Source organism: Panthera tigris, chromosome D1, assembly GCF_018350195.1.
Source record: "Panthera tigris isolate Pti1 chromosome D1, P.tigris_Pti1_mat1.1, whole genome shotgun sequence".
Lineage (NCBI taxonomy): Eukaryota > Metazoa > Chordata > Mammalia > Carnivora > Felidae > Panthera > Panthera tigris.
Genome location: NC_056669.1, coordinates 15,233,501 through 15,257,188, shown reverse-complemented (window position 1 = coordinate 15,257,188; position 23,688 = coordinate 15,233,501). Strand labels below are relative to the sequence as shown.

Below are 23,688 nucleotides of genomic sequence, written 5' to 3'. Positions count from 1 at the left end.
CTTACTGCCTGTCCTTCTGGCTTCCCTGCCGAGTCCTGACGGTAGGACCTGGAAAAGCAAAGCACAGTGCCTGCACCTGCGCCTTGCACAAAACGAGCGTTCGAGAACTGTGTGTTGAATTAGTACTGTGTATCTGGATCTCTATGTCCCCACTACTGGCAGAGCTTGGCCTCAGTAACTGTTTGATGAGTGAATATATGATTGAAATCGAGAGAAAGGGATTTACGCTTGTGTTTGGTTTAGTGCACAGAGCTGGGAACCAGAAGGCTGAGTTCTGCTCTGCTTACTGGCTGTGTGACCTGAAAATGGAGAGGACACACAAACGGTTGTAAGGACCAATGAGCGATGGGTGTGAAAGAGCTTTGCAAGCTCTCGCACAGACATAGGAGAGATGAGGCCTGACATTCATTAGGCGACACTGACCCTCACTTGCTATGTGCCACTTTATTATTATTTTTAATCCTTATATCCACCCCGCGAGGTGTTATTTGCACCCCGTTGTACAGATAGGGCTCAGAGAAGTTAAGTAAGTTTTCCGAGATCACACAGCTGATAAGTGGACAAGTCAGTTTGGAACCCAGGTCTCGGTCTGATCCTAAAACCTACTATGCTTCTATAAAACTCTGAAGCATCTAACACTGAAAGGAATAACGGTTCTGGGAGAAAGGCCGGCCGCCGGCCTGAGTTGCTTCTGGTGGTGTGCCCAGCCAAGGGAGTAATGGATTATATCTTGATTCTGTCTCCAGAAAACAGGTTTTTTATTACTCACCACGGCGGGCTGTACATCTCTGACGTGCAGAAAGAGGACGCCCTCTCCACCTACCGCTGCATCACCAAGCACAAATATAGCGGGGAGACCCGGCAGAGCAATGGGGCCCGCCTCTCTGTGACAGGTAGGCGAGGGGGTTGCAGCGGGCGCCAGCCCAGCCCTGGGGTGGGCACGTCCGCACCAGGGACCGGGAAGGCTGCTGTGTATCTAGGCAGTCGGGAGCCTCGGAGAAGGAGCTTAAGGAACACAAACATAGGACCTCCTGGGGCAGAAGTGGTCCAGCTTGGTGTGGAGGGCCCTTCATGTAAGAACTTCAGAGTCTGTACCTAAGGAAGCGAGCTCACCTGAAGAACTGATGTGTTGTCATTTATCAGATAATGAGGGTTAATGGAATCCATCTTCTGTTTCCTTTTTTGCCTTTGCTGCCAGGAAGCTCCTAAATAGAACCTGATATTCAAACATAGTTAACGATTAGGTGCAATTAGATCAGATAGGGAAAGTTTTTTTTCCTTCGTGTCTCTAAATGTATTTTAAGATTCTATTTGACCTATTTATGAGTGCATGTGTCTCTTTTGTTATAGCTTAAAAGTAGGCGGAATAGAATTCAGAAGCAAAACTATTTGTAAATTAAATAAAGGATTCTTATTCTGGAATGATCATCACTTTAAAAAAATTTTTATGTTTATTTTATTTTTTTTTTGAGAGACAGAGACAGAGCGTGAGCAGGGAGAGGCAGAGAGAGAGAGAGAGAGAGACACAGAATCTGAAGCAGGCTCCAGGCTCTGAGCCCTCGGCACAGAGCCCGATGCGAGGCTTGAACTCACAACCCATGAGATAATGACATGAGCCGAAGTCGGAGACCTAACCGACTGAGCCACCCAGGCACCCCAGGAATGATTATCATCACCTTTTAGGAGGGATGGAAGCTAACGGTTATTAAGTCCCCTGCATGCCAGAGATCTCACTCCTCTGCTATCCTTTAGGCACCGTGATAGCCTTGTGGGGTATACACTGATGTGTTTTACAGGTGAGAAAACCAGATCTCAGGGAAGCCAAGCGACTTGCCCCAACTGTTTAACCAGTGGGAGGCAAAGCCAGGACTCACACTCTGCATCCGGAGTGTGGACACCCCCATGGGAAGGGTCAGTTGAACACCCCATTCATGCCCCAGTCACAGAGTAAAGGAGGACACATGGTACCCCTCAAGGAACAGTGCCTTTCTGGAACTGTACTTTTTCAAACTCTTTTGACTGCGATCTACAGATACATCACATTTTTATCCTAACCTGTGCCATGCACTCTGGTATTTCCTACCATGTGCATTTAAATGCACTCGGATATTTTCTATTCGATGCTGTCCAATTTTGATTTACTTAAATGCTGGTTGCAACTTACCAAATGGATTTCACAAGTTCCTCGCGGTTTGTGACCTGCAATTTGACCATCTCTGCTGTTCGAGGAGGTGGGATTGGAGTGGCTTTTGGAGGGAGGGTGAACGGATAGAGCAGTGGTGTTGGAGGCTCGGCTCACCCAATCACGTGACCTCTCGGGGACCCCAGAGAAGTAGCTTGACTAGACGACCGCTCTGATTCTGTCTGACTCTGACCTTCTGGGGTTTGGTGAGGACCCAGATGAACTCTAGCCCAGACCCCTCTCTCATTTGCCTGGCACGTTTGGAGGCAAGAACAGGAGAGTGGGAGCCAGCAGGGCAGGGGTGGGGCTCTCCCATTCTCCCCTGTGTCTCCAGCACCTGGGCCTATGCCTGGCACATAGTAGGTGCTAAGTAAATATTTGTGGAATTAACCAATGCCAGGGGAAACTGTCATGCGGGAAGGCAAGGGGACTGTACTGAGAGGCCCTATCTTCGTGGCTGGACTTCAGAATCTGCAGCCCAGCTCCCAAATGTGTTGGAGTGCTTCCCTTCCAAATTATGGGGACTTGTCTACATGCTGTTTTGCATCTCATCTGCATGCTTCCCATAAAACGTGGGCACAGTGCAGACATCCCCCTCCTGCAGGCCGGCTTCTTTCTCCTGCACACATACTTGGCCCCTTCATCCTGCCAATCTCACCTCCACTTCTGGGGGGGCGTGGGCAGGTGTCTCTCAAAAAAGACACTCTTTAGACTGGAGGTTATGCCAGCCGTTCTCCTTCTGGTCTCCATTCCCCGCCGGCGGTGAGGAGAAGCGGGGGAGGTAGGAAGAGAACAAGAGACGCACCAGAGACGAAGAGACACGGGAGTAAAGATAGGGAGGCCCCCGGCCAGACGAGGGGAGAGGCGCAGGCACAGAGTAGACCCGGGACAGGGAGAAAACGGAAGAAAACCTACGCAGAGAGACAAAGGCGGAGGGGAAGACAAGAGCGAACGAGATCTGAAAGAAGCAGGAGGGACCTGGAGGGAAGGAAGCGGAGGGAGCCAAGGGGAAGGGGCCCCGCCGGTGACACGGCCCTGATGTGATGTGATGTGACAAGGCCATCTGCAAGCTGCTTGTCTCGGCAAAAACGCAAGTGATACTGGACCAAGGCGGTACAGAGGGGGTGCGAGGGGGGCACGTCGGGGAGCTCGGGGCCTCAGCCTCCGGCCCCACACACCGCAGATCCTCTCCGGCTTGAGGCGGGGCTCCGTCAGTCCTGAGCGAGAGAGGCTGGCCGTGGTTGCCGCTGAGACGGTTCACTCTGTAGTGGCCCGCACCCCCGAGGGCTCCCCGGCTGGTGGCTGGGAAGGGTGCGGCCCCTCTCTAGCCGGAAGCTCCAGGTCAGCAGATGGAGAGGTGGCACCGGGGCGGGGGGGGAGGGGGTCTGAGCCCGCGCACCCCAAGGGACGGCTGCCCCTGTCTGCCCAGGCCCTAAGGCGAGAGGAAGGAGCAGAAGGACCCACGTGGCAGAGTGTCTCTGATGGTCATCGGACGAGGGCCTCCACCATCCCCTTCGGTCCTCGCAGAGCTCGATACAGAGGGCGGGAAGGAAGGACTCTGAATCCAGCCCAAGGTTTAGGCTTAGCCTCACCACGTGCAAGTTGGCCCAAACGAAGGGACGTCTCAAACCTCAACTTCCTCATCTGTAAAATGGGAGCGACAAAACATACCCCGCCCCCGGGGGTTGTTGGGAAGAATAGATACCAGATGGAAAAGGCTTAGTCTGGGCTCTGCCCCGCAGGGAGCGCTGTGTTTTGGCAGTGGCCTCTTGTTGCTGCGTTAGTACTCCTCCTCCCTTCCAAAGTGCCTGTGTTGGGGAAGGGGAGGAGAGCCATTTTTCTGTATTGTCCAAGGTGAAGGAGGCAGTGACAAGAGTAGCCAGAGCCCCCTATAACACACCCCCGAAACAACCATTCTATGCATGTACGTGCTTGTTTAGCGTTTACCAGGCGCTTCCGCGAGCATTAACTCCGTGGAATAGACATTATCTGCATTTATAAAGAGGAAACCAGTGACCAGAGAGGCTGGCGGACTAGCCCAGGGCGCCCCAGCTCGGGGAGTGGGAAGTCAGGTGCAGAAGCCGTGTTCGGGGTGCCTCTCCGGGGCAGCGCTGCTCGTCCGACCGGGGGGGAGGTCCCAGCAGCCTCCCCGGGGCGCCCCCAGCCCTCCAGCCCCGGCACACCCCCGGAGAGTTCTCGGGGCCCAGCCATCTGTCTCCCCCAGCCCCGCACCAGCCCCGGCAGCGCCCGATCCCCCCGGGCTATCGCCCGTACACGCCGCAGCATTTTACTTCGGCTCCGGAGTAATGAAAGAGGTTTCTTTCCCTCAGAATTTAATTTCACGCCTGAGACTCGGTGATTAATTCCCTCCCCCCGCCCCTTCCTCCACCGCCCCGTCGGCCCCTCCGCTTGTAAATTCTGCGCTGTGCCACGGAATTTGTGTATTTTGCATCAATTAAGTGTCACATTGAGTAATTCTTGCCTGGCACCGGGTTTGTTTATCCCCACCGTTCCCACAGGGTTGTGTGGGGAAGAGGCCGCAGACGCTGGTGGGGAGGGAGGGCGGGTGCCAAACAGTAATTGCCGGGCACATCTGCATAGTGGTTTCGCTCGGCCAAGCTCTTTGGCTCTGGGACACAACAGGACTCACCCACGGTCACACAGTTTATCCGTGACCCGCACCGGCACTGCGCTGTCCTGATCCTCAGCCCAGGCTCCCTCGGAAGAGCTACGAACGGTAGGGAGGGAGTAGAGAGTCTTCGAGAAAGTCTTTCCCCCAGAGAGCATTCCTAGCCCAACCCTTCTCCAAGGGAGATGCGCCGATGACGGGAGAAATTTGCCATCAGTCAAGGAGGGGCCAGGGGGGGGGGGGGGCGTCTGCCGCTCTCACCGTTCGCTCGGGAGCAAAAGTCAGTATTGGATTATTCCATCTCCGGTTCCATTTTCTCAGCAAGGGTCAGGGAGACCATGGCCGGTGATCTAGGCTCTGCAGTGTGATCCTGGATAGGTCACCGCGCCTCTCTGGTCTCAGGGTCCTCCCCTGTCTGTGGTCTCCAAGACTGCTAAGCCAGCTCTCCTAGTCTACGAGCCTATAAAAACTCTGCAAGCTGGCAAATCAGCCCACTGGCCCGCCCTGTGCCCGAGTGCCCCCATTCGTCCTCTTCCCGACATCCGTGGTTCAACAGCCACGGCCCTGCTCTCTGCAGGCACGGGAGATACAATGGATCACCACTGTCTCAAGATGCTGGCGGTCTCCTGCAGAAGACAGATACGTGGCCCGGTGCTAACCGCTGTTGCAAAGGGCCGCGGGCAAAGCGGCAACAGTGGGGGCCTCTGGGGAGGGAGATGAGGTGGCTGAGGGCAGGGGCGAGGGAGCCTCCCTCTCACACTCATGCCCTCATGCCTCTCTCTACTTTCTGAAGTTTTGCCGTGTGCGTGTGTTACATTTTTTTGCCCTTTCATTACAACAAGAAAAGGTTGTTTGAAAATAAAAGAGAAAGAAAGTCTATGGGGACGCAATGAGAGTGGCGGGGGGAGGAGGGCATCCAGAAGGGGCGACATGGAAGCTGGTTTGTGAAAGATGAAGAGGCATCGGCCGAGCAGAGCGGGAGGCTGGGCATCCGGCGGGGAGGGCAGTGTGGGGACACAGCACGACACCAGTGGGAAACCACTGCCACGAGGAGGTAGGTGAGGGGAGCCTATGCAGGTTTTATAGCAGGAGGAGGTCCCCCAAGGCAGAAAACTCGGGGTGGCCTCTGAGGGTAAGAACGAGGCTGTGAGCAGCCAGATCACCACTCAGAAATGTCACAGCATCACACACAGAACCCTGCCAGCCAGGGGCCCGGGTCTTCTGCGGTTCCGGGCCACGGGTCCGGCAGCCACTGGTTTCTCTTGGTACGAGAATGGAAAATAGAGAATCGTTCGGGATGGCAGGTGTGGTTTGCAGAAGGCTTAACTTCTGGATCCTTCTGGGTGCAGATGGAAATGCACGGCCCTCTCTGAGTTTGCCAGGATTGCGGGTGGGAGGAGACAGGACAGGGCAGATTGTCCCCGCATCCCTGAAGGGCACCCCCAGTCCAGTCTGAGGCCCAGAGCAAGACTTAACAAGAATCGCAAATTCGAGAAGTCCTGATTCTCGTGTCACAGGGTATGTATGACTGCTCCTGGGTCTGGGCCAGACTCCAGGCACTGTTTCTGTGAAGGGAGCTCTCACACACACCCTCTCCTTCTCTGCACCTCTCGCTGTTTCCGTTGTTCCATCTGTCTGTCTGTCACTCTAGCCTAGTCTGCCCTCCCCAGCCTCTTCCCCCACAAGCCCCTGCTTCCAGTCATGGTTCTCAGGACCTATGTCTGGCCCGAGTAGGAGAGCTTGGGCCAGAGTCCGAGGCCCAGGGGACATCAGGAGGTCTTGTCCACACCGGGCCATCCGGGGGTAGCAGGTGCCTGTTTGGGGGCTTGCCTCCCCACCCCCACCCCCAATTCATCCTGTTCAGGCCTCGCCAGGGCCACTGATGCTCTCTGCCTTCCAGACCCTGCCGAGTCGATCCCCACCATCCTGGACGGCTTCCATTCCCAGGAAGTGTGGGCCGGTCACACCGTGGAGCTGCCCTGCACGGCCTCCGGCTACCCCATCCCTGCCATCCGCTGGCTCAAGGACGGCCGCCCCCTCCCGGCCGACAGCCGCTGGACCAAACGCATCACAGGGTTGACCATCAGTGACCTGCGGACTGAGGACAGCGGCACCTACATTTGTGAGGTCACCAACACCTTTGGCTCAGCAGAGGCCACAGGCACCCTCACAGTCATTGGTGAGTGGGAGAAGCCCCTGTTCCAGCCCCAGTAACCTTTGAGAACACTGCAGTGTGACAGGGAGGGACCGCACCTGCCTCTGGCCGGCCCCAGGGGATAATCCCCTGTTTTGGGAAGACAGTTTCACATCCCAGAAAACTCTGGGCTTGAAATCAGAAGGTCTGCTTTTGGCTCTGGTATTAATTTTTTTTTAATGTTTATTTATTTTTGAGAGAGACAGACAGAGCATGAGTGGGGGGTGGGGGAGGTGCTGAGAGAGAGACACACACAGAAGCAGGCTCCAGGCTCTGAGCTGTCAGCACAGAGCTTGACATGCGGCTCGAACTCACGAGCCATGAGATCATGACCCGAGCCGAAGTCAGACACTTAATCGACTGAGCCACCCAGGTGCCCCTGGTTCTGGCTTTATCAGATAGTAACCGACTTTGGGCAAATCACATAACGGTGATCACCACCACAGTGTCCTCTTCCGCAAAATGGGATAATGATCCCGGCAGCTTCCTGCCTCCTGAGGTCACGAGGGTAAGAAGGAACCATGAGGGTGACAGTGACCGTAGTGAGGTCACAGGACTTCCCGGCCTGTTGGGAGAAGGGAGTGTCTGAACTAGTCTAAACAGTGCTGATGTTAATCCACTAGAGAGGATGTATGTATCTCATCAGAGACAATATTCAGAATATTTAGCAATAATTGAGCGGGGCACTGATCAATCAGCTCAGACACAGGCATAACTGACCAAGGCAACTTTCCCAGGACCTACCAGCGGGGCATCGGCTCTGGTCCTGCCTTTTCCTTCCCCCATCCCAGATCCCCGGGCCTCCTGGGGTCCAGCGAGCCCCTGGGGAGAGTGGAAAGCCTTAGCAGACCCCTGCTGCTGCTGAGCCCCCAGGTGGGCAGAGGGGCCGGTGCCAGAGAACCCCTCCCCACCCCCGCCTCGTGTGACCTGGCCTGGGGCTCCCCGTCGGCAAAGTGGAGAGGCCCCTTCCAGCCCTGGAATCCAGAGGCCGACTCTCTGAGTTGCCTGCTGTCTGGGCTGCAGGAAGGGCGTGGGCAGTAGGTTGCCTGGGATTTGGAGACCCTTGGGGAATCTCACTCCTGCAGAGCAACAACACAGCCTGAGGCCCTGAATGCTGTACTGAACGGCATCGTGAGGGTCACTCAACCTGGGCAGTGGGAGGAGGCCGTCCAGAGAGGATCCAGCTCCCATCCTGCAGAGAAGTTCCCTCCGTCATAAAGATTGAGAGCAGGGAAGCCCTCCCGCCCCACCCCCACCCCCACCCCCACCCATGTCAAGAGCATAGAGCTGCAGGTCTGCAGACCCCCCGATGTTCTCCCCGCCGGGCTGGCCTCCCGGGTCTGGTCTCCTGTCGTCCTCAGCTCAGATGTGACCCCGTCTCCTTCCCATAGACGAGGGCATCTTGACAGTCGGGGTACGTTTATCATCTGCATGCAGTGCTGGGAAGAAGTCCCCCCACATGTGAGCACATGTGAGACAGGAAGAGCAGGAGCCTCAGGAAACACTCTGGGAGGGACGGTGCACGATGCAGATGCTTGGGTTAGAGCCCCGTTTCGGGGGACGGGGGCTCCTCACGTGCTAACGCGCCCCAGCCAGCAGGGCAGACAGGGGGAGGGACCAGGGCTGATACCCCACTCCTTGCCCTAAGTATTGTCCCAAATCATTCAATATGCCTTCCCCCCTGTTCCCCACCCTCCTGCTACACACACACACACACACACACACACACACACACACTCTCTCTCTCTCTCTCTCTCTCTCTCTCTCATCTCATGCTCACATACATACACACACGCTGTCTCAGGGCACAGGTCAGGAGGGCAGCACGCCCCTGAGTCCTCGGAAAATTAGCAAGCCTGACTCTGGGTAATGTGGTGTTCACAGCTCCCGCCTCAGGACACATAGGCGAGCAGATACTCACATACACACGTAGACACACGCACATGTACACACACGTTCAGGCAGGTGGGTTGAAAGTTCACATGCCCGTTTCTCCGTACGTACATGCCCACGTATACCGTACCCATACACATCACACCCGTACCCATGCTACTCGTCAACATGCTCACATCCGGGCACACGCGCCCGGACGTACGAGTGGCCGCCCCCAGCCATGGGCACACCCCAGCTGGCTTGTACATGTAGGTGCACCTCATTCCCCCTCTGACACTCAGCTGCCCATCTTCCTCCCACACTGGGCTCAGCTGGACAGCCAGGTTCAAGGGAAAGTGACATAACTTTTCTCTGCCGTCCGTCCGCTCTGACTGCCCCTCTCTGCCGGGGCCATAGACAGGAAAGCATGCTTTTCACACACACACCCCCATTCTGCCCCCCAAGCCCCTGCCCATCTTGTCTCCAAGTGTGCAGGGCAGCAAGGTGGGAGCCCCAGCTGGGGACTGGGACGCGTGGGATGCTACCTGCCTCGTGTGCACTGACGTTTCCAGGGCAGGGACTTCGGGAGAGCGGGAGAACTCAGCATGAGCAGATTCCTGTGCACTTTGACTACACCCCGCCCAGCCAGGCTGGGGTCCCCTATCCTCCAGGCTACGTCACGGGGGGTCCTGTATAGGGTTCTCCTATAGAAAACCCCAAGCCCACGGGGATCTGGGGAGAGAGGCCAGCCTGGGGCAGAGATGGAAGGTGACAGACGTTGTTCTGCTCTCAAGTGCTCACCACCCAGAGGGAGAGACAGACACAGAGAAGTGATTAAGAGACCACGTGCTTCGTGTGGCCCTAGCTACACACAGGGAGGCCCAGAAGAGGGGTCCTGACCCAGCCTGGGACGGGAGTGGTATCTAGGAAGTCTTCCTGGCAGAGATGTCCTGAGCACAGTGTGAAGGATGAGTAGGCCTTAGGCAAAGGGGACAAAGAATGCTCTAGGTGGAGGCTCTGGGGCAAGAAATAGCCCAGGGTGCCCAGACAGGGCACTGCTGCTCGAGGAGTGTGGAGCTGAGAAGGGGGGGCAGGTCCTCAGGGGCCCCGGTGGCCTTGAATGCCACACGGAGTTCTTGGGCACCATGGCCATTCCAAGCAGGGCAGTGGCCAGCCACAGCACAGAGAATGGATGGAGGGACGCAGGAAGGGAGGAGGATGGTTGCGGGCTGGGAGCTGGGGGCCTGCAGCGGGGCAGGGGAGGTGGGGGTGAAGAGCAGAGTCCTGGTGCGTGTAAATTGGTTACCTGTATGGGTGTGCGAGACAGGTGGCAGGGCCCCGGGGGCCTCCCTGGTTTCTGGGGTGGCGGTCAGGGGAGATGATGAACCAGCCAATCTCCCGTCCTCTTTATGAGCTGAAGGGTGCTCCCCGGCCCCACCCGGCCTGACGCTGACATTTGACAGACGGGTAAACTGAGGTCTAGAGAGGGAATTCACTTGGCCCGGTCCCCCTCACCAGGAGTCTGGAGACAGAACCAGGGCCTCCCCCAGCCCACCCCCAGCCACACTGCTCCACGGTAAGCCCTTTCTCTTTTCTTTTCCTCCCCCCACCTTTCCCCCTCACCCCTCCTCTGCTGGCTTGGCCCAGACCCCCTTCACGTGACCCTGACACCAAAGAAGCTGAAGACCGGCATTGGCAGCACGGTCATCCTGTCCTGTGCCCTGCTGGGCTCCCCGGAGTTCACCATCCGCTGGTACCGCAACACTGAGCTGGTGCTGCCCGACGAGGCCGTCTCCATCCGCGGGCTCAGCAACGAGACCCTGCTCATCACCTCGGCCCAGAAGAGCCACTCTGGGGCCTACCAGTGCTTCGCCACCCGCAAGGCCCAGACCGCACAGGACTTCGCCATCATTGTGCTGGAGGGTGAGCTGGGGCAGCCAGCACAGGGGTGGGTTCAGGACCCCCGGGGCCTGGCCGGGAGGTGCCCTGCCCCAGGCTGCCTCCCTCCCCTCCTGATAGCAGACATCCGTCCAGGCAGGTGCCTGGCTTAGTTCCTCCTCCCACGGGCCCTGTGGGGAGATGCTTTTTTTTTTTTTTTAAGTTCCCTATTTTTATAGTTGAGGAAACTGAGGCTTCAGTCATTTGCCCGAGGTCATTCAGCTCTGCCAAGAGTCAAGAGTTGGGATCTGAACTCAAGTCTCTTAACCACTGGACCGTCTTGCCCCTGCCCTCAGAAATCGCCAGAATCTTACTATTAAAGGAGTGTTCTTTAGGACCTCAAAGGCTTTCAGTCTCACCGAGGCCCCGGGACTGCCCACCAGGAGTCACTACCTTTGGCCCCTCCTCTGCCTTCTTCCCTGAGCCCTCTTTTTCTAGCTGTCCTTCTCTCCCCATTCTCTGCCTTTCTTGCCAGCCTCATGGGTTTTTGAATCCTCTCCATGACCGAGGCTTCTTCACAGCAGGCTCTGTTTCTTATCACAGACCTGGGTTTTCACTTGCTTCTCTCTCCCTGTAAAGCTACTTACTACCACCCAGGGTTCCTCACCTGGCACATATGTATGGTTGCCCAGGTTGTTCACTGCACAAAGTGCCCAACCCAGAGGGCCGGACCAAGAGTAAGGACTGAAATCCAGCTTGAATCCCACTTGCCAAGCCGAGAGCCCTGGCACCAGGCTGTGACCACACAGAGGAGGCATCTTTTTCTTATCTGCACAAAGAAAGATACAGTGGGGGTTAGCAGAGACCCTATCCTCACCAATAAATTTAGTGGTTTCCCGGCTCCTTTGTCGCTACAAAAGCAACAACAACAACAAAAAAACCCTCAATCCTATTGCTTCCAAGGATTTTTCACTGTAGTAACAAAGGCACCAAACCCAGGCAAGCCCCACAGGTCTACCTGTCACAGCCTGTGGGTCCTCATTCCTAGCCGTGGGACTAGGCATCCCCTTATCCCTCACCCCAGGACAGTACCCAGTAAAGTGCCGCCCTCCCTCAGCCCCTGCCAGATCCTGTCCAGCCAGATCCTGGCCTCTCTTCCTCACGAGGAAGCACAGAAGGCAGGCACAGACCAGTTCAAGATGGGCCCCTTACATCTCTGGGAACTTCCTGACTAACTGACTGCCCACACTGCGCATTTTCTCAGAGGACAGCCGTCGATGGCCGGTCCGGAGTAGGGATGTGGGAAATGAGGCTGGTGGGAAGGGCAGAGAGTGGGGAGGGAGGGGCAGCCAGAAAGGGAGAGAGTTCAGGAAAGGAAGTGGCGGGGGGGGGGGGGTGACGGCTGTGACCCCTAGTGTGCAGTCCCAGGCTCTGCCAGGCGCCACGCTCTTTCCGTATTTTAGGTAAAAGTCTCCCCCAGAAATGGAGCTGGGGACTGGCAGACCAGATTAACGTCAGCATCTTAGTGTGAAATGTGGGTGGGATGTAAAACACCATGTTACATTTGCCTCACCTTTTTCTAAATGTTTGTTTCGGTTTTTACTTGCTAAAGTGCGTAACACGTACTTTAATCCTTTCCAACGACCCTGTGCGGAAGGATGGCCAGGGTCAGGAATTACGTGCCTCCTGTTCCCTGGAGGAAGGTAGGGCGGCAGGGTTGATTGTCCTGTCCAGGGTTACTGAGCTAGCCGAGACTTAAGTTCCAGCCACACACATGCACCAGTGCCTCTGGGCAGCAGCTAGGCCTCAAACTTCAGGCTCTTTGCTAACAGGACCACAGCACCCCAGCTCCCACCTGCTGGAATGAGGGCTGGAATCAGACTCTGCGGGTCTGGCCCAGTCAGGTCCTGGTTCCACACGGGGTTCTTGAGCCCCGTCGTCTTTACTGACGCAGGGAGGCGAGAGGCAGAAAAAGAAAAGGCGACAGGAGCTGACATTCACTGAGCATTTACAAAAGCGCCCCGCAAAGCATCTTTAACGCAGTCGTCCGTTTCAACCTCCCAGCATCAGTATGAGGGGGGTAGAGTGGCTGTCCCCAGTATCTCCATCCTCCACAGATAAGAAATGGGAAGATTCAGAGAAGTTGAGCAGCTTCCCCAAAGACACAGAGCTCACGAGTGGCTGCAGGAGGATTCAAATCCAGGAGTCCTGAATCGTGGGCGGTAGTAATGGGCGCGTCACAGGGCTGTGTGGATAGCACATGAGTCGGTGTCCATGGGAGCTCTGTCGTGATCATTGTCGTCAGCATCCGCTTTGTCTCCTCCCCTTCTGCCAGGGCGGGGTGGCCTGGCTGGCGGTCTCCCTGTGGCTCCGTGACCCTCAGGAGGGGGGGCTCCTCTCTCCCTGCAGATGGCACGCCCCGCATTGTCTCGTCCTTCAGCGAGAAGGTGGTCAACCCCGGGGAGCAGTTCTCGCTGATGTGTGCGGCCAAGGGCGCCCCGCCCCCCACCGTCACCTGGGCCCTGGACGACGAGCCCATCGTGCGGGACGGGAGCCACCGCACCAACCAGCACACCATGTCCGACGGCACCACCATCAGCCACATGAACGTCACGGGCCCCCAGATCCGCGACGGGGGCGTGTACCGGTGCACGGCGCGGAACTCGGTGGGCAGTGCTGAATATCAGGCGCGAATAAACGTAAGAGGTGCCTGTCTACATTTAAATATCAGAATAGGCTTTTGAGTTCCTTTGCCATCTCTGTGGTTACCATCATTCTTGTGGTGATTAGTACTTATTATTAACTGTCATTTTGATTTTAGTAGAGGTCTCTCTCCTCTCTTTCTCCCCTCTTCCCTGCCCTCCACAACCCCATCATCCGTGTGTGTGTGTGTGTGTGTGTGTGTGTGTGTGTGTGTGTGTGTGGTACGGTCACCCCCACCCTTTGCATTCTTGTCCCCTCCTCCTCCCCCTTCTCCTCCTCCAGTGGGACCTGCCCCCTACCCCAACCCTCCCCATCAAGACTCTCTGGCCCCGGGTACACGACACACCCCATGGCAACCATCAGCCCTACCAGGGCCTTGTAAGGACAAGGACAAGGATGGGGCAGTGGGGCCAGGCTTGACCTATGATGGGGGTGTCCATCAGAGCTGTGCTCCCAGCGTCCTCCCCCCGAGCCGGCCCTCGAATGCTGCAGGAGGCGTAAGCAGCCGGGAGCAAGCACACCGTCTTCCCCCCAGTTTGCCGTCCCCTCTTCCCCACCGAGGCCCAAGCCGTCAAGAGCGGGAGGCTCAGGCTGGGCGGGGGTGCCCCGTGGCAGACACCCCCAGGAGTGGGGGAAGCAGTCCTCAGATGATCATCCCCGTATCTCAGCTCTCCAAGTCACTGTGGTGAGAAGGGCCCCCTCAGAAGCTTTGCGGCCCTGTGGGTGAGACGGTCCTCATCTGGCCCCTCCAGGGACTCCTAACCCAAGGGCACAGGAGGAGGAGGAGGGAGGGGCACGGGTGGCTGCCATGGGCACAGGAAGGGGAGCAGCGGTTCCCACTAAATTCACCTGTGTCAGGCCTCCAACCCCACATGAGAAAGGTGGGCTCCCATTGGCCACCCTCCTGCCTTCTTCACATGGGAAGGCTTAGAGCTACAGGGTCCCGGGATCCCCTGGTCCAGTCCCTCGTCTTCTCAGGAGGCACCTGAAGCCTGGAGTTGCTTGTACCCACTCCAGCACTGACCCTGCCTGGTGGCCTCTGAGCCCTCTTTACCACTCCCACGTTGCCACCTGCCTGGCAACCCAGCTGAAGACACCCCCTCCCCACAGTCAGTGCGATCAGAGCCCCTCATTTAAGGCCCCTTCTCAGGGACCCACAAAATGCGCTTAACCTGTTTGGAAAAAAGTCATCGGCTCATCCAACGAAGACCTTCCTACTGTCCTTTAAACGTATAACGTATACAAGATCCTTTTTGGTTCCAGACCATGATGAGCAAGTTGAATGAAAATAGCCAAATCGCCACATGTCCACTGGGACCCCCAAATCTGAATCTTGTAAATGAGGACCGTCCTCCCAAATCCCGGTCACTTCCTGCCGAGGCTTCCCTTGGCTCACACACCCCGTCCCATCAGAGGGATGGATTCTGGCCCCAGACACGAATGGAGCGTGTCTGTCTGCACCTCTTTGAAGCTAGTAACAGGGAGTCCTGGAGGGACCAAGACTGCCCCCGCCCCAGTCCAGCCTCTGCCTTGAGCCTTGCAGTAAAGGCTTCCCTCCCTCCCCCCTGAATTTCCATCCCCCGATAGTTTCAGAGCCAAGCAACTGAGAAGAGAGTCCCAGGGCAGCTTCCGGCTGTCCCTGGCTAACCACACCCCCTGTCCCTCCTGACTCCTGCCCAGGCCCCCCCAGCATCCGGGCGATGAAGAACATCACAGCTGTCGCCGGGCGGGACACCCTTATCAACTGCAGGGTCATCGGCTACCCCTACTACTCCATCAAGTGGTATAAGGACGCCCTACTGCTGCCCGACAACCACCGCCAGGTGGTGTTCGAGAACGGGACCCTGAAGCTGACCGATGTTCAGAAGGGCATGGACGAGGGCGAGTACCTGTGCAGCGTTCTCATCCAGCCCCAGCTGTCCATCAGCCAGAGTGTCCACGTGGCCGTCAAAGGTAGGCCCCCTCCCCAGACCCAGAGACCACTTGGTCACCCAGGACTGTGGGTGCCTCCCTGGCTGGGTGCTCAGGCAGTCCTGAGTCATTGGAAGGTGGAGGAAGAGAGAGTCCCGACCGGGTGTTTGGGAGAAAGGGGGCAGCGTGGAAGACTGGAGGGAGACAGAGAAGGTCAGGAGCACCTGTGCACCTAGGATCCCTCCGCAGTCTACAGGACAATGCGGGTCTGATCCACGAGGCATGAGGGGCGGGGGGGGAACAGTGACACACAGAGAGGGGCCTGCTCACCGTCTGGACGAGAGGCCCTGGGCAGAGATGGTGGGCAATGGGGAGCCACATGACGTCAGCAGGGAGCCAGCGAGAACTCAGTCCAACAAGAGGGGGCGAGAGGCGGGAGCCAGGAGAGCAGAAGCGGCAGGACGCTGGTGGAGGGGACACATAGTGGGTGCCCTGACTCCCTCCTGGGGCACAGCTTGGCCAGCTCAGGCTGCTTTTAAGGGACCGGCCAGTAGCTTCCACCTGCTAACGCCGCTTGAGGTCTACAAAGCACCGCCTGGGACTTTGGAAACCTCCTCCAGCCCAGGCCCTTCTTTCTCACTCGGTTGGGATACGTTTTATGCAAGGGTACTCAGCGCAGTGTCTGGTCCCTGGTGGCCGTTCAGTAAACGCCTGTGGATTAAGTGAACGGATGAACCGAACTAAGGAAACGAAGGAACGTGTGAGTAACTGACAACTGTCCCCTTGGCTCTGGGGCCGTGTGGGTGTGTGGACGAAGCGCCCTCCCAGATACGTTCTTTGGAACTCCCAGGCCTGGAGACTTTCTGGGCAGTGAGTGGGAGCAGGGGGGCCTGGTTGCTCGGGGACAGGATAGGGAAGTGCGTCCCGCCAGGCCTGGCTGTGGAGGGGTCTGGAAAAGCCAGGCGGCTGGGCTGGGAGGACAGAGTTGGTGATTGGCTGAAATGGTTAAGGGTCAAGGTGAGTTCGAGCACTGGGAGAGCCTGAGGCTCTGGGAGCACAGAGATGTCGCCTGGGGCTCCACGTGGGAGGCAGGAGAGAAGCGCTATGGTCCCTGGGCCACCATCCGGGTCTCCAGCCCCAGACGGCAATCTTGGTCGTAATCAGACAGCTATCACTGTGGCCGGATGCTCTCCTTGCTCTGTTTCATTTAACCCCACCCCTGCCCACTTGTCTAAGGCAGGAATAAAGAAAGAGGACTTCTGGGACCCCGAGAGGAAGTCTGAAAGAGAGAGGAGGTCCCTGAGGGTGCTGAGAGCCCCTGTCACCTGGGCATCTGTGTCACCCCAGGGCAGCAGGGAGGGGAGGCCCCCTCTGTATCCCATGGGACACATGAGCCAGGAGAGGAAAGCTGGTGTGGCTCCCGGGGCCCACTGGCAGGAAGAAATGGCAGGGGAGGAGGGTCCCGGCCTAAGGAGGGACCCGGGCACAGGGGAAGGCCGCAGTGGGTCCCAGACTTCTGGAGCAATTTCGAATAAAGGATTTGTCGACAGGAAGAGGGAAGTCTGGGCGAAAGAAGAATCTGGGGAGACAGACACATTAAGTTGTGACCCCTTCCAGAATTGGTGGTAATGGCAGATCCGGGTGGAAATGTCTGGTGGACAGCCAGAAAACTGAACACTAGCAGCAAAAGGCGTGGTCAATACCTCTCTCCCTTGCTCCTTGTCACCGGGGCTCATGCTCGTCAATGCACAGGGACCGTGTCACATACATCCTTGTGCACCCACCACCTGTCACAGTGCCAGACGGTGAGCATTTCCCCAACTGCGACGGAGACAGTAGCCTGGGTTGGAGTAGCTTGCCGGGAAGCCTCACGTTGTGCCCCGGGAACGATGGGGCTGTGGCCAATTCAGGCCCGGGGAGGTGACAGGAGACCTTGACGGCGTGGGCCTTCCGCCTCCCTGCCTCCTGCCGCTGCACCCCAGCTAGACTGAGGGGCACCCCGGCCCCGCCTCAGCCTAATGCCTCTGCCCGGGTTGGGACCTTGTGCTGGCGGGAGCCTCACCTCCCCCCCCACACCCCAGGCCACATCCCCAGCTTGGTGGCCGCTGAATACAGCACAGCCTGCCTACCCCCTCCCAGCATCCAGGGCGGCCGTATCCATTTCCGTTACACGCAGTGGACCGAGAGTTTACATTGTAAACATCACATATTAAAACATCTAACCTTTGCTCCACTCCCTTCGCCCGCCCGCACCAGTGAGCATTTGGCCGGGTTTGTTGGCTTAAAAAAAAAAATAACAGGGCTCCAGCGAGCCTCGGAGTACGCCGAGCATCCTGAAAGCTGCTTCTGCTCATCAATTATTCAACCCCATTCAGGGAGCGATCAGTCCTAATGAATTGAATCTGATGCATTCCGTCTCAGCGACTCTCTGGGCCTGTTGTGATTGTGCTGAGCGACAAGAGGAAAGTGAGTGTGTGTGTGTGTGTGTGTGTGTGTGTGTGTGTGCACGTGTGAGAGAGAGAGAGAGAGAGAGAGAGAGATACTAGAGGGCAGAGCCCATGCACCAGGCACGTGTGTCCCCCACACCCAGCACAAAGCCTGGCATTCGTCAAACAGGGCATGTGTGTGTACAGAGTAGGGACACATGTGCACACGTTCCCTCTTCCCCGCCCTCACAGTCTGAAAATCCAGCCCTAGGAGGGGTGTGTCGTCCCTTGTTTTCTCTCCAGACCAAGAAGCAGCATTTGTGTGAGGGGCTCCGGGACCCCAGGCCCCTGCCACTCTGAAAGCTCCGGCCCTTCACCCTCCCACCCCCTGGCTCCCTCCCCCCACCTCATTAGAATGCACTTTTGCAGAAGAACCCATCAGAGCTGATTAGGAGCACACGGCTTGATTAGCTGATGTGCTGTTCCAAGAGCTACTCGAGGAGGAAGGTGGAGGCGGTGGCCCTGGGTGTCGAACCGCCACGACGTGAGTCTGGGTGAGGAGGGACAGGCTCTGCCCACTGCTGCGACCTGGCTGGGACACGCATCCCGCTCAGAGGATCAGAGCAGAGACCCAGAGTGTAGACGAGGGCAAGGCGGAGGTGGGACAGGGCACCGGATGCATGGGATCGAGCGGAAGTCGCTCCCGCCCCCCCCCCCCCCCCCCCCCCCGCCTCCCTGTGGGGTCATGGGCTTGCAGGCGGGAAGGGGCAAAAACCCACGCTGCTCCATGAGCTGGAAAAGCAACCGCTGACTCCATTCCTTCTGGGACTGCTTGTATTCTGATGAATTTTTCAAACGCTGGGCTGAGAGCATAACACACCAGACACGCGTGCACACACATGTGCAGAGATCTTTGTGCACGCGTGTGCACGCATGTGCTTATTAGCACATACTATACGCGTGTCCGTGCAACAAATGTGCACACACATAGGTTAATATACGTTAACCTGTCCACCCTTGCAGGCGCATACACACGCACGCACGCACGCTGGCAGCCACACGTGCACAAATGTTTGCTCTGCCCCTACCCTCCCGTCAGGCATCATTCCTGAGCCACAAAAGGTGGCTGTAAGTGGAACCAGATGAAATATTGCCCGAGTCCGCCTACCGTGGCCCAGCGAGGTGGGAGGGCCGAGGGGAGAGAGTGAGGATTTGGTGCCTGTGACACTGACTGGCGGGGGGAGAGCAGGGCTGCAGGGAAGGCAAGTGCTTGTCTCTGGGCATCCAGAGACATCCTTGGCAGGATGCTAAGAGGAGGGCACATAGATCCAACCTAGATTTGATGTCTTTAGGGCCCCCTGTAGCTGAAAAATAATGTAGCATAAAAGCATCTCTGGGCACGCGGGCTGAATGTTTAATTAACTAAGAAGGCAGGCTGCAACTGGGGCTCCTTGGCTCTGGCTCAGTGAGAGAACATCTCCATCCCCAAATCTGAGCCTCTAAGGGCCTTTGGAACGAAAACAAGGGCATAAGGGGCTTTCTGCCCATGCTAAGCAAGGCCGGGACCAGAAGATAGTACCAGGTCCCCGTGGAGAGCTAACAGGAAAGGACACCCACATACTCTCATTCCCCAATGCCCCTGCCCCCCGCTGCTCTAACCAGTGCCTGCCACGTGTTTGGAACCTTTGGAAGAGGGCCCCTTCTACCTTTGTGAATGGGTTGGGGGTTTCTGTGATCATAGGGTGGGGCTTAAGAGCCAGTCACCTAGCCACTTGCCTGCTATCAGCAGAAGTGGAGGTTTGGAAGGAACCCACCAGCATCCACAGGAAGGGGACAGAACAGGTTCCACAGGGGCAGATAGCCCAGTGGCACTTGGGAGAAGGGGGCATCAAGAAAGCCGCTGCCAGTGGCCCTATTCCTCAGCAGAGGGGCCCTGGCACATAGGAGCAAGCGTCCTCCACTGGACAGAGCTCAAGATGATGACAGTGGTCAGGGTGATGATGGTGACGTGGAAACAGCATCTACTGATTCAGTGACATTTATTGTGCTGCCTCTAGATTCTGGGCACTATCCTAGGAACACAGCTATACTCAAGACAGACAAAAATCCCTGCCCTCAGGGAGCTTCCATTCTGGCGGGCAAATGGAAAATGCATAACGTGTGTAAAAGATGCCCCGTGTCGAATAGGGAGCACGGATGAGAGTGCCAAAGGGAGGGGGAGTGGTTTGCGATTTTAAATAGGGTGGTCAGGGGAGGCCTTCCTGAGAAGAGAGGGTTGTGGGGCAAAAAACACGGAAGCGAAGTTATTATTATTCCTAAAATATAGAGGCTTTAGAGATTACTTGGCCCAACTCCTCCACTTTTCCCATGAAGAAACTGAGGCCCAGGGGCAGAGGCAGGGTGGTGGTGGGGAAGTGACTGGCCTCCGGTCACTTAACGGAAAGCAGAGTCTGGCCCCTCCGGGCCACAAAGGCACCCACTCCAACTTTCCCCAGTTTCTGCTCTCTGCTGAACAGGTGCAGTAAATAAGAAGGATCAGTCTCAAAGATGGATGATGAGAGGGGCGCCTGGGTGGCTCAGTCGGTTGGGCGGCCGACTTCGGCTCAGGTCATGATCTCCCGGTCCGTGAGTTCGAGCCCGCGTCGGAGTCTGTGCTGACAGCTCAGAGCCTGGAGCCCGCTTCCGATTCTGTGTCTCCCTCTCTCTGACCCTCCCCGTTCATGCTCTGTCTCTGTCTCAAAAATGAATAAACGTTAAAAAAAAAGATGGATGATGAGAGACACCATAGAGTGTTTACGGTCTGGGCCGGTGGTCAGCACACCCGTGTCTGTGCAACACTCCCAAGCAGCTGGCCATAAAGGCTTTATGGCGGCCGGACACCTCCTGGACCTGCCATGACCACTGTACCTCCCCAGCCACTCTGCCCTCTGGCCTCTTTGCCACTGTAGCACCTTGCTCCGGCCCGCCTCTCTCAGAGCAGAGTCGCCCTCTTACCAAAGATGACTGTGGCCAGAGCAGGGCTTTCCCGAGACAGGACCGTGGGACACATGGTGTCTGTGTCGCCTACGTTCCGGCTGGGTGCTGGGGATATGCTGGGGCTCAGGGCCAGGAGGGGGGCCTTCACGCAGTCAGCACTCAAGAGGTCTCTGATCATTGCTGCCACAGAGGTGGTCAGCACCCACCCCACCCCCCACCCCCGCCGTCGCTGAGGCTTGCTTTCCCAGAGGCAGAAACGGACACCCACACATTCGATTAGCTCATGCCCACCTCTGAGCGCTGGGGGAGACATTACGGACTCACAGGTCAGAAAGCAGCCCCACGTCAGCTCAGCTGCCCACGTACCCATCACAGGGCCCACACACACTACTTCTCAGGGCCTCTCGCTCACAGGGCCCCTCCTGGTGGCCGGCGAGTCCGTGAAGGAGCCAGGATCCCTAGACTTTCTTCTTCCTCCCGCTGCGCCTGCAGTTATGGGGGTATCGGAATAGTCGCCTGGAGCCAAGAAATTCTGTGAGCAGCTCTAGCCCCTAGCACTTCCACCGAAAGGTTCCTAAGGGGACACGTATCAACCACACCGTCGCACCTGCCCTGTTGGCCTGCAGCAGGGGCAAAGGGTGGAGAGGGGCCAGGAGCCCGCCCCCAGTCTCTGGTGTGTTGTCTGGTCATCTGCCTCCCACAGGACATCTCTGGCCAGTCCATGTGAATGTCTAACCGCCCCCTCCCCCGATGGATATTGGCCACTGTCTCCTCCACTGGCCTCTCAGTAACCATCCACGTTGTTCCCGAAGGCCAGAAGGGAATGACAGCCCCCGGGTGGCCTCTGCCCCATGGCTCAGCCTTTCCCCTCTCTCTCACCCCATGTCCTTTTGACAGCAGGCGGGTCCTTTAACTCTCCGTCCAAATGCCACCTCTTCCGTGAGGCTGCGGTCACCCAGCCAGATGATATGTCTCGCTGCTCAGAGTTCAGCATCTGTATATTCCAGTGGGGCTTGTCCAATAATCACTGAGGGAAATATCCTGCCTTCCTTAGCAAACGATGAGCTCCTGGGGGTCTATCTGTATTTGAAGCATGTTTCTACTTTCCCCAGCCCACACAGAGCATAATAATGCCTTCACAGAGTAGGCATTTCATAAATATTAGATGAATTAGTTAATTAATGAATTAACCTGCCTTAGTAACTTGTTCCATTATCCAAATCCCTTCTTACTGAGAGAGAGTCTTCCCCTTCCTTGAGCTAAACCTCCCTGCCTGACTTCAATCTTTTGCTCTCTACTTGCTCTGTTCTCAGTGGAAAGGTAGCACTTGACCGCCCATCCCCAGGGCACAGTCCTTCAGACTGGACAACCCTCGGCCCTCTCCTCCCTTGGCGGAACCTCCCGGCACCTTGCTTTGTCCACACGTCCTCCTCCGCAGCCCGTCACTGCAGCCTGTCTCCCCTTGGTCATGGTCAAGTGTGCATAGGAGCCAGTTCTGGGGCTATGATAGCAAGGGCCTGACCCCCAGGAAGGACCAAGGGACAAGCTCGTGGTTCCAAAACCCCATAGCATAAGTGCAGTATCTTGAGGAATGGCATAGAACCCCTGTCTTTTTCTGGATGGACCCCTCTCCTGTGTTCTCCCCACCCCTTGCCCACCTGGCAGTTCAACTTCTAAAATCAACCCAGGAAATAATATCCGAATATACATTCGTTCTTACCGCGCCCCCCCCCCCCCACCATGCATTTTGCCACGAAAATCAGTCCTAGTTACTGCCCTAAAGGAGCTCCAGCCCCCCAGGGAAGGTGGCAGTGCAAACCACCACCTCACCGCCATGTGACAGCTCTCATGGTGAAGGTGCACACCGGGTGCTGCGGGCTCTGGCTTTGGGCCTCTGTGGGAAGGAGAACTGGACCAGGACCGGTTCTATTTGGCCTAAGGAAATAGATTGGAGGCATATCAGGGTCTCTGCCACGATGTCATCAAAAAGTCCAATGAGGCCAGAAGCCTCGGTCTGATCTCGGCACCCAAACAAGCCAGGGGGTAGGGCGGGAGATCAGCGGAGCTCAACAGAGAGACCTCTGGGAAATCTCAGCAATGGGCATTGGGCTGTTACCAGAGTCAGGGTTCTAGAGAAATCTATGTGGAGATACCCAAGGCCCAGCAAACTATCCAGAATACTGGGGCAAGGCCCCAACCCAGGGGAGATGGGGATGGGGAGATCCAGACAATGACCAAAGCCCCAGAAAACCTGGCTGGACTTTGGGCCTGGATGTGGCCCCTTGGTGGAGCACACGGTGGGAAATAAGGACAAATGCCCAGCGGTGTTCACCCAGGCACGAGCTAAGGGTGGGAGTGGTGGGTGTTTGTGGTGCATTGATGGAGCCCCTGTGGCCGCATGAAGGGTGAGGTGGGAGATGACATTGGGAAGGTTCATACCCGACTGAAGGGTATGGCTCTATTCCCAGAGGTCATGGGGGCAATATCCCTCCTAAATATCGCTTCCTCTGGACCTAGGCTCTCGATCAAGAACTTTCCGAGGGATCCAAAGGGCTGCCAAAGGTTATTCTATGCCCACACCAGGCCTCTCTGCTACAGCAGCTCTCTGCCGAGCCCTGAGAATGTTTAGGGTGCAGGGAGGGCCTCCGGCATGCATAGGATGCTACCCCTCCTTTCCCCCCAGGGCTCGCCCTTGCTGATGGCCACTGTGAGTGGGCCTAGCGTGGAAAGTGGCAGGCTTCCCTAGGGGGTGGGGCTGGTGCCTGGGAGAAGGCCAGAGGACTGTGGACAGCCTTGTAATTTAATTATTTGACTGCAGAAAGGAGATCTCATCTACTGGGTGCTCATCCTTGTTAAGCTAATTGTCTGTCTCCTTCTCTCCCTTCTCCCCCCACTTGCTGGGGAAGTCACTGTGGCC

General features: G+C 57.0%; 1 protein-coding gene across 1 annotated transcript in view; it reads left to right on the top strand.

Moving 5' to 3' along the window:
• Window positions 1-23,688, top strand: part of DSCAML1 (DS cell adhesion molecule like 1) — a 347,848-nt gene that overhangs the window by 243,726 nt on the left and 80,434 nt on the right. Inside the window, exons 4-8 of the mRNA XM_042958957.1 lie at window positions 747-893; window positions 6,712-6,990; window positions 10,525-10,800; window positions 13,165-13,461; window positions 15,139-15,411. Coding sequence (XP_042814891.1) covers window positions 747-893; window positions 6,712-6,990; window positions 10,525-10,800; window positions 13,165-13,461; window positions 15,139-15,411 — 1,272 coding nt within the window. The remainder of the gene's footprint in view (window positions 1-746; window positions 894-6,711; window positions 6,991-10,524; window positions 10,801-13,164; window positions 13,462-15,138; window positions 15,412-23,688) is intronic.